Genomic DNA, 10,063 nt, shown 5'->3' on the forward strand with positions numbered 1-10,063 from the left:
CGGTCTCCGTAGAACAAACCTGCTACTATGTTTTGACACATTTCTCACAGTACTCTCACATTGGTCTTAAATTCACTATTTATAAGGTAAATGCTTTGATTTAATATTTCATTGGTGATATAGATGGATAATGGGATTCGGATTCGTAGTGTAGTTTCAGCGGCCAGGTTATTGTCTTTGACAGCGATAGCTAACATCTGGCTGGTTAGCTAGCTAGCTGGCCAGCGACCATCAACAACAACAAACTCGCCGGCTAGTTTGGTAGCTAAGCTAGCTGGCTAGCTAAGTTAACAAGACAGATTTTCATCCATTGTCTCTCCAGTACTATGTAGATGGAGGATGATGATAAATACTGACATTATTGTCAATCTTCAGTTGCATAGTTGCATTGCTTGGTCGGCCAATTTTCGGCCAGTAAGTTATATTTGTAGCAGCTAGCAGTGTTAGCTAGCAAAGGCTAGACATTTGCGTTTACTTTTTGACTTGACGTTTTTGTCCTGTTTTGTTTGACCGTAGGTCTCGTGTGATGGTTTTGAGTAAGAGATGACTCGCGCCCAAAACAACTGAGAATCTCACAATTAGCAGGTCAATTTTGGGTAAGTGTTGGTTTTAAACTTGTGTGACCTTAGCCCAAGTTGATCACTTTGAGAAGTGCTGAGGATTGTTCCGTCTGGTCACAGTTGCTCATCTTCTTATTCTACAGATTTCACAAAGTGTGACCCATGCTTTCTGATGAGCTTGACTCCAAACCTGAGGTAACCTCCTTATTGTTGAGGCAGAACACTTTGTTACTCAATGTGACTTGGGTTATAACTTTAAATAAGTCACAAGCTTCACATTCATTTCTGACGTGTGTCTCACCTCACTGGTATTATGCTCTCACTCTTTTCTCCATTTGTCCTATCAGCTGCTGGTGCAGTTTGTGCAGAACGCGTCCATCCCCCTGGTTCAGGGTCTGGAGGACTCAGAGTCCAAACACCCCTGCCTGCCTCTGCTGGCCCCGACTGAGAGCTCACTATGCAGCCCGCTGGAGCTGACAGGTCAGCAGCTGCTATCACAGCCTTTTGGACAAGATAGTTGACAGCTGTTGTTGAACCTTATTTATCCAAACTTCAGTCATCTCCATTGCCAGGCTGGTATAACAAACAAAAATATACACAAGGGCGAAACTATATTCTGATAATTGAAGCATATATTGTCAATCCAGAGTACTTGAAGTGTAAATGTTATACACTACCTGAAGGCACACAACCTCTGCGTCTGTAACTGTGAGTGTGCATAGCACCCAATTATACTGTTTTAAGATAATGGGATTTGAAAGCGGTACTTAAATCAAAACCTATAATGATTGTTCTTTGTCACAAGGGCTCAACTGTGCACAGACATTAATTTTATTCAGTGTATTATACAGTTTTCCGATGTATTACAGCTGTGTGAATATTTCACTGGTTTCATAAGATCTTTGTTCCCTAGAAGTTTGGATTGGCATTGGTTCTAGTGTGTCGCTTTCAATCCTACATGATTAAAAGTTAGCTTTGACAAGCTTCACATGACTCTGCTGTGGAAAAGTGATTATTGACTCCAGTTCCAGCCCTTTTAGAGAAGTGCATCACTTTTACCTAAGATGGCTTTAGCAGCCTTAGGGTTCTGTGGCAAAACTCTGGATATAAATCCCTAGTGACATTTAATGTGTGTTGTGTGTTTTGTCTCTGTTATCTGTCATCAATCCGCCAGGACCAACCCCATGTCCGTGTAAATGCACTTGGAAAGAGAAGTGATGATGCAGATTTGATGGTGCAGATACAACTATTTATAGATATTGAATGTAGTATATATGTAGAGTGCTATGTATAGTATATTGTTATATCCCTCGCACTGTATGTGAGGTCCTGTTGTCCGTGTACCAGGGCTGGGCGATAATTAAATATTATCGTTTATCATTTTTCAGTGGAATCATATCGGCACGATAGGGTGATTTTAGGATATCGTGACACACAATTCTGATTTCTAAATTGATATTAACAAGCACATTTTATTTAAAATCTTTGACAAAATGAGGTATGAAACATTTTAAGGAATATTATTTGAAAATTTCAGTTTTGTTTGATATCACTCCTAGCATTACCATTTGGTTCAATGGGATGAGCTTTAATTTGAGTATTTAACATGTATTTTGCATACGTGAGCCATATCGTAATATATATCAATATCGAAAAAAATCCTTATGACTATCGTGATATTGATTTCAACCATATCGCCCAGCCCTATCCTGTACCATACTGTCATAAGTCTCTGCACCAATGCCACAAAGGTTGATAGAGTAAACCAGATTCTGATTATTTTGGGAAATTGATTTGCAGATAATGTGTGTTGTTTGATCCAGGACAAAGCTCCCATTACATGCTGCAGTGCTAACAGACTCTGATTTGCTCCTCAGATGGCGGCCTCAGCCATGAGCCCGAGAGTTCTCCCTCCCTGTCAGATTTTGGGGGCGCTTCAGAGCGAAGTCCTCTAGTGGTCCAGGCACACTCCCACCCGCGGGGCTCCCCCAGCCCCCCGCCCATCCTGCACGACCTACAGCAGTCAGACAGCACCTCCTACGTCCTACTGAACCTTGCAAAAGGTAAAGGGACACCAAAGCACTTACCCTCAACTGTCCACACCCGGGTCTGAAATGAAATGGACACCCATCAGGTGCCAAATTTCAGTAAAATTGTCTTTGATGGATACAACAATAAGCGTCAATAACCCACCACACTGGCCTGTTTAACTTTGGAGACGATAACATTTGAATGCCTCCGTTGTATACGGTCTTTGGTCTTTGCCTGTTCTCACACTTTGTCCCCGCTGGCCACCGCACACACTCTGTGAAATCAAATCACAGCAAAACAATGGCTTTGTATCAAACAGGCTCCTGATTGGCTGCCTGTTACGCTGGCCCTACATTAAGGGCTAGCGTCTAAACTTGCGATAACTTTTCCTCCTGTTTCTTGCCTGTCTGGATGGTTAACCAGCCTAACGTTAACAACATAACATTATACCATATGGTGAGTCACTTCATGATGAATCACAAGCTTGATCCATTTTATAAAAGAGTGAGCAAGTATTAAATTAAAATCTAAATCTGCTCTTGTCTCTGTACTCAGTGTTTCACACAGTACCTGATACAATGCGCAAAATCGCATTGAAAAGGGTTAGGGTGACATATTTGTGTGAAAAATGTACATTAATTGTTTTGGCTGGTAAAAATGATTCTTGGCAGGCAATTGCTTTTGGTTTACTAGCCCTTGGCAGCAGAGCCAACAAATTAATTTCGGACACTGGCGTACACCCCTGTCTGCTCTCGGTCCGCTCCCAGACTGCTCTCTGTCTGACTCTGTGAATGAACATCGCTGAGGACATAAAGGACTTTCCAGGAGAGAGAATCACTTTCTCTCCATTGTTCTGTTATATTTAAATCCTGAATGGAGATGGATTGTGTTTTTTTGTGCGTGTGTGTGTGTGCTTTTTCTGTGTCTGTTCAGCGTCATCTTAAACCCAGAATGCTCAGAGAGACTGTAGGACAATAACGAATCCAGGAGTTTAACCTAGAGGGGCTCAGGCATTGGCGAGCTTGCACAATATTGCAGTGTCTTTGCATTTCTTGTCTGACAGTGATTCTCCTTCTGCCTTTCTCTCCGCTGCTCATCCCAGGCATCACAGCCTCCTCAGAGTCCCTGATCTTCGCTGCAGATGGAGCCGGGGAGGAGGATGACGAGGGGGTCTCATCGGGGGACTATGGGATAGATGGCAGCGCTCCATGGTATCTGCGGGTACAGGAGCTGGCGCACGACAGCCTGATCGCCGCCACCCGGGCGCAGCTTGCCAGGGACGCCAAGGCCAGCCAGGACGCCAGGGCTGCAAGTGTCAATAACAGTAATGTCACTTTGACTTAATCCGTACAAGCAGAAAGCCAATGATCTTTTTAAGAGGTGATTTACAATGAATTGCAAAATTCTTTGGACAGTGCAGTGACATTTTTATTTGTTGTTTTTCACTCGTGACATTTCTGTTTCACATAAACAAATAAAGCTGAGGCAAAAGAACTGTCAGTCAGCTATTGACTCTGACAAGGAAGGCATTTGCATACATGCCAAAGCATGTTGCAGAGAGAGAGACCGCATTTGTGGTGGACATTCTCTCTGATCTCAAGCGTACATAACTAATCATACCCATGACTCAAAATTTGCATGTATATTGCAATCTATCAGCACTGAAGGATTCTGGATATCTTTGTTTGACACAATCTCCCAAGACCAAAATGCAGTGTCTTGCATAAGCATCAGGCAGAAGATATTCTGTGCCTTATAGTACTTAAGTGCATTGTGGAATATAATGTCGAAACCCTGAGCTAGTGTAACAGTCAGAAATTGTCTTACAATACTTTGTACCTTGGTGCATTGTGGATTAAGATGACTGCAGCACAATATAACTGGTTTCAGTGTGGAATAAAAAGTTCAGTATCTATCTAAACTAGTGTAATGACCAGAAAATGATTGCCCTCCCACTACCTTTCATTAGATTATACAGATTCCCTTCAGCAGTAATAGATGCATTGCTACTGGCATGCCATAAGCAAAATTGGAACTGATAAATGCATTCATAGCAGGGAGTCCTTGGCAGCTTAAAAGAGAGTGATTGCATTCAGCGCTGGGTTGTTTTCTCCATGTTCTAGTACTTCAGCAGGTCTCAGTCCCTGATGATTAGCTTTTATACAGCCAGGCTCCAGAGACTTGCCACCTGGCACTGCTGGATTATTTTCTCCACTCTCTTGCTCACTTTCCTCTTCCGGTTGCCTAGGTGACCACACACACAGTTTCACATCAGACGGGGAAAAGCGAGAGTTGGCGTCTCGCACCGGCCACACGCTCTCCAAGCAGATCCTCCGCTGTTCGTTTGAGGGTTGCTGCAGGACCTTCACCTGGCCCGCTCATCTCAAATACCATCTCAAAACACACAGGTGAGAGCGTTTGCACACAGTGGTGGAACTCAGCAGTTGGTTTTGGGCAGCAGCACCAGTCACTTGGCTGCTATCTACAAACCATCTCCACTGGACCCTGCTAAAATTCTGGCTAGTGTGCGGATAATTTTTGGACTTGACCAGACTGAAAAATAACACCAAGCTTGCAGGCTAGTACAGTTTCCATCCCTTTATGCAGATCAGAACACACTGTAGCTGCAATTATCACATGTTCACACACAGATAGTACATATCTGACTGAAAATTCAAAGTCAATATTACCTAAACTTAAACACAAAAGGTAATACACACACACGTGAAATAATTATGTCCTCAAGGAAATCACATGATCACCATATCCATTTTCTTCCATTTCATGTGCATGAAAATAGTTCTGGGAAGTTATCCTGATGGAATGGTGTTAGATAGCCCCAACCTAAACAATGCAAGCAAAGAGATTAATTGTAAAAAAGAAGAAGAGAAGAGAAAAATTTGTTCCATGATTATTATAATGTAATAAATGTAAAAACAGTGGGGCAGCAGTGTGGCATAGCGACTGAAGGACCTGGATTGTGCTGAAGTGTCCTTGAGCAAGACGCTGTATCACTACCAGTGACCCTGCAGGAGGGCACGCAAAAAGATCAATAATGTATCTTGTTGAAGAATTAATATTAGGTGTACCGTTAATAATGCAAATATCAGCTATCAGCATGTGTCAGACAGATATAGATTAGATCAAAAGCCTGCAGGATGTTTGACAGCTAAGTCGAGGATGTACTGGCGGTTAGACTGTTCAGCTGTGGAGTTTCCCACTGGATATTTGTGGTGGCAGCAGACCAGGCAGGTAAGAGAAACACAGTGTGTACATGTATCGCAAAAAGCTCTATAAATATCAGTTTGGGAAATGTATTTGTGGCTGGCCTGCCTGACATTGCGGTGGGCTGTTGCAAATAAACCTAGTATGCACAGGAGACGCTGAGAGTTGTGTTTATCTTGGCTTCCAGGAACGACCGTACGTTCAGGTGCGGCGCCGAAGGTTGTGGGAAGAGTTTCTACGTGCTGCAGAGACTGCAGGTTCACATGAGGACCCATAATGGCGAGAAGCCCTTCATCTGCAAGGAGAAGAACTGTGGCAAGAAGTTCACCACCGCCGGAAACTTAAAGAACCACAGACGCACACACACAGGTGGGGAGCAGGAGCAGGAGCAGGAGCAGGAGCAGGAGACGTTCGCGCTTAAAGGCCCAAACACACTGGAAGCAGTAATTGACTCCATTTGACTCCTCATTTGATGCTTCCTTGGCACACTCAAGGCCGGAGATTCGACGCGTCAGCAACACTGGCGCCGCCAGTACACTACTGCAATAAGTAGCAGTACTGTGTCATATTTTATTTAGGGTGACGTACAGATTTTTCATGGCCTGTTTCACAGTCTGCTTCTTATATCTAGAGACCAGTTAGTAGAGCAGCTACACTATATATAGTGTTCATATTTTGTCCATATGTCTGGGAGAACTGCTTGCCACATTACCCACTTTGTTCACAGTAATTGTATTACATTTGTTCAGTCCTTTTGCCTCAGAGTAGGTCAGTTGTCACCACGGGTCAAATAACCTCATAACAAAAATCTCCAAAATGCTCCGAAATCTACCCAAGTTTGCATCAGATGCATTAGCCTGGCTTGGCGCGTCACTTGATGCTTTTAGAGTGCGCTGGGCCATTGAAAACAATTGGTGCGTTTGAAAACATGCAGATCTGGGGCTTCCAGTGCATTTCTGCAACAAGAGGCTTTACTATGTGAACCCTTTGTGTTGTGGAGTGAAATAGAATTGTGTGCGTGTGTATTCACCTGTGTGTGTGTGTGTGTGTGTGTGTGTGTGTGTGTGTGTGTGTGGTGGGCGGCTGCTTCTAGGAGAGAAGCCTTTTCTGTGTGAAGCAGATGGTTGTGGGCGATCCTTTGCAGAATACTCCAGTCTACGAAAACACATGCTTGTTCATTCTGGTGAGTGGGACACACTTAAAGCTGGACAGCTGAGGAGTTTCTGTAATTAGTGTGCTACAGCTATAGTATTTTTCAGTGTCTCATATCTGTTCACAAGAGATCACAGGAAAGTGTGTCCTTTTGTTTATGTGTGTGTGTGTGTGCTGTTTCCCAGGTGAGAAGCCTCATCTATGTGGGATCTGTGGGAAGACCTTCTCCCAGTCCGGCAGCAGAAATGTCCACATGAGGAAGAGACATGGAGAGGAGGGACTCACTAGTGAAAGCAGAGAAACAGGTCTTTCTCTCTAACTCACATTATCTCTCCCACACACTCCCACACACACACACTGCGGTAGGTAGAAATGGTAATCCTAGGATTATGTAGCTGTAAGCAGCCCGTACATTTTAAAATGTGCATACGGATATTGTTCCATAGTTAAAGTTACATTTAGGAGTACGTCTTGACTTCTTCATGACCTTTTGTGGTTAAATAATTTATTATTCAACTTATTTATTCATCGTGACCAATAGATGAATTTGCGCAGTGTACATAAGATACATAATTTTTTGAAAAAGCAGAGCGACTATAACTACACTACAGCACAGATAGACTTGTTAGGATTCTTTTGATGGAGTCAAATAGGACTGAAAAATATGCAAGTTAAATAAGAACAATAACTCAAATTCACCTCATTAAGCTTCCCTGACCTGACTCAAATTTCCTTCTTGCCTTCACCTTACAAAATTACTGAGATACATTTTTGGAGACTGAGGTAAGTCTCCTTTTGTAGCTGTGGGAGATAAGTTTGGTTCGGGGACCTGGATTCACCCCCGCCACTATTCTGTGCATCAGTTTCAGTGCCTCTTATGGGCTGAAAATATCTCTCATTGAGATACTTATGGACTAATTGTATAATATTGACCTAAATTCTTTTTGGGTTAAACAATAAACCCAGACAGTGAATTTTCATTCTTCTCACATCACTGTAGCAGTGGGGAAGCACCGCAGCTGAATCATCACCGAGGAAACACTGCTAAACTTCTAATTATAAACAACAGATTTATTTGGGCCAGCCTCCCCGAAGAGCCTGGTCTTTTGTACAAGCAGAGCAAATGAAAATAACACAGAACAACCCCCTCTGTTCTCAAGTTGCATTTACAGACAATAGATTTATTGGATCAGTTATTAAATCCTGCGTGTTGGAGTTTATACAGGCCCAATCAGACCAAGAACCATTTTATCATAGCGGGCTAAAGGTATTTTAACGTTAGAATTTATGAGCAACTGATCACTTTCAAGTTGAAATAATAAGATGATTCATTATCACAAACAAGTAAACTGTATGGCTCAGTTTAGCATAATCCGGATGCCTTTTTAAAAGTCATGGATTAAGCGGCTGTGTGTCTTCCACTTCATGTTTCTTTTGTGTTGAATAGTTTTAAGCCAAACTGCCAGTGTGACCTTTTGGAGAGCACTTAAGAGTCTCAAGAAAAGCTGTAATGGGTCCAAGTGTTGTACAGAAATTTCACTCAAGTGTTGTCTGTGTGTGTGTGTGTGTGTGTGTGTGTGTGATTGATTGATTGACAGGAGAGGCTCTGACCCATAGCAGTCTGCTGGAGGCAGACGGGGAGACTGGGGACAGTATGGTCACCATGACAACAACAGTAGAACCCATGAATCTTCATCACGCTATGCTGAGAGCTCCAGGTAGGAGTGTGAAGACACATACGACATCAAGCACAATAATAATATAGTAACATATGCAGGGATGGATATTTCCAGCGCGCGAAATCAGTATCTGAACTAGCGGCTGGTAGTTTCCTCAACCCAGAGTCGTGCAAAACTGTCCCCATTTGTCAGAACGTCAACGAGCCTGTATATTGGATAAAGTTCCTATGCTTGTCCTTCAATTTCGCTAAAATGGCCTGTCAGCTTTCTTCATTAAAACCAAGGAGCATAGCCAGGTGCAAGCTTGCAGAAACTCAAGGACAAATCTGGGAAGTTTTATCCCCCCTGCAAGGTGACGAGTGTCTGGTGAAATGAATTTGAAAATGTCAAGGTGTCCATTTAGGTTCTACCTCTGGATAGATAAAGCAGGACAGGCCTTCTCACTGCTAGACGCCTTTCATGTTACCGTGTAGTTTCTCCTGTTTGAAATTGCTTTGGTGTTTTTGGTTCCTTTAAGGCTCTGCGGACTCGGTGGTGGTTCTCTCTCAGCCACACGAACTGGTGACCATGACGACCGAGGGCCATGCGTACGGAGAAGACGTGGTGGCTCTGCTGTAGTCCGTTATCATGAAACTGTCATACACTGCCCATTTCAACAGCACTACGCTAGTCAGTCAAAGGCAAAGCGGACTAATTAAGGATATCTTTTTGTAAATAGATTAATCATTGACTTTCACCCCTGTAGATATTTGTAATTAGCAGCCAATAATGGTTTTATTTTAAGAAGTGTGAAATGCAAAAGTTTGTACAAACAACCTTTTCCTCAAGTTTTTGAAAACAAGTACTCCCAAAGAAATACTGAGACGGGTGTAAAAAAAAAAGACGTTTTATGAAAATATAAAGACAATGACCACGCATTGTTACCTGCAATATCATGTAACACAAGTTAAAGGTTGAAATGCAGTGATTTTCCTAATGCAAAACGAGTGCCATTTATTTTTACCCAGAAGTTCAATGGCTGATATAACTGACTGACTGTTAAATTTAAATGTACCAGACATGTATTCCCCTCTCCGCTCATTACTAATAACAAAAAAATTGGCAGTAAGAACTGCTAAGGCACAGTACATCACATTGCTGCATGAAAACACTGGACTTGCACAACTAGCCTCTCTAGTTATAGCATTACACACAAAAAAATATTAATTTCGAACAAAATTGTGTATCCAGTAACATCCAATGCTACATTAACAGAATGTGATATTGGTAACAGCTTTCAGTCAAATTTCAGCCCTCAGTGCTTCAGCTGGTCTCGGAGTAAGGCAACAAGTGCTGCTCATTTACAGCTCAATATATTAACACTTGAGAATAATTGCTTTTAAAAAGAAATGAAGAATCACTCATGAGGTTAGCTAC

At 42.5% G+C, this 10,063-nt stretch overlaps 1 protein-coding gene across 1 annotated transcript; it reads left to right on the forward strand.

Moving 5' to 3' along the window:
• Nucleotides 1–514: 514 nt before the first annotated feature.
• On the forward strand, nt 515–9,615 carry znf410 (zinc finger protein 410). The gene is made up of 11 exons (XM_071912447.2): nt 515–596; nt 704–755; nt 908–1,040; nt 2,438–2,623; nt 3,694–3,915; nt 4,840–4,999; nt 6,004–6,185; nt 6,910–6,999; nt 7,154–7,273; nt 8,567–8,686; nt 9,165–9,615. Exons 2-11 carry the CDS (start codon nt 723–725, stop codon nt 9,263–9,265), a joined length of 1,347 nt encoding a protein of 448 aa, XP_071768548.2. The 5' UTR covers nt 515–596; nt 704–722; the 3' UTR covers nt 9,266–9,615.
• Nucleotides 9,616–10,063: the final 448 nt, after the last annotated feature.

The sequence above is a fragment of the Centroberyx gerrardi genome, chromosome 18 (genome assembly GCF_048128805.1).
Source record: "Centroberyx gerrardi isolate f3 chromosome 18, fCenGer3.hap1.cur.20231027, whole genome shotgun sequence".
Lineage (NCBI taxonomy): Eukaryota > Metazoa > Chordata > Actinopteri > Beryciformes > Berycidae > Centroberyx > Centroberyx gerrardi.

Coding starts and splice junctions, on each gene's coding strand:
- znf410 (XM_071912447.2), top strand. CDS start 723: ATGCTTTCTGATGAGCTTGACTCCAAACCTGAG. Junction 756..907: donor AGCTTGACTCCAAACCTGAG/GTAACCTCCTTA, acceptor TTGTCCTATCAG/CTGCTGGTGCAGTTTGTGCA. Junction 3,916..4,839: donor GGCTGCAAGTGTCAATAACA/GTAATGTCACTT, acceptor CCGGTTGCCTAG/GTGACCACACACACAGTTTC.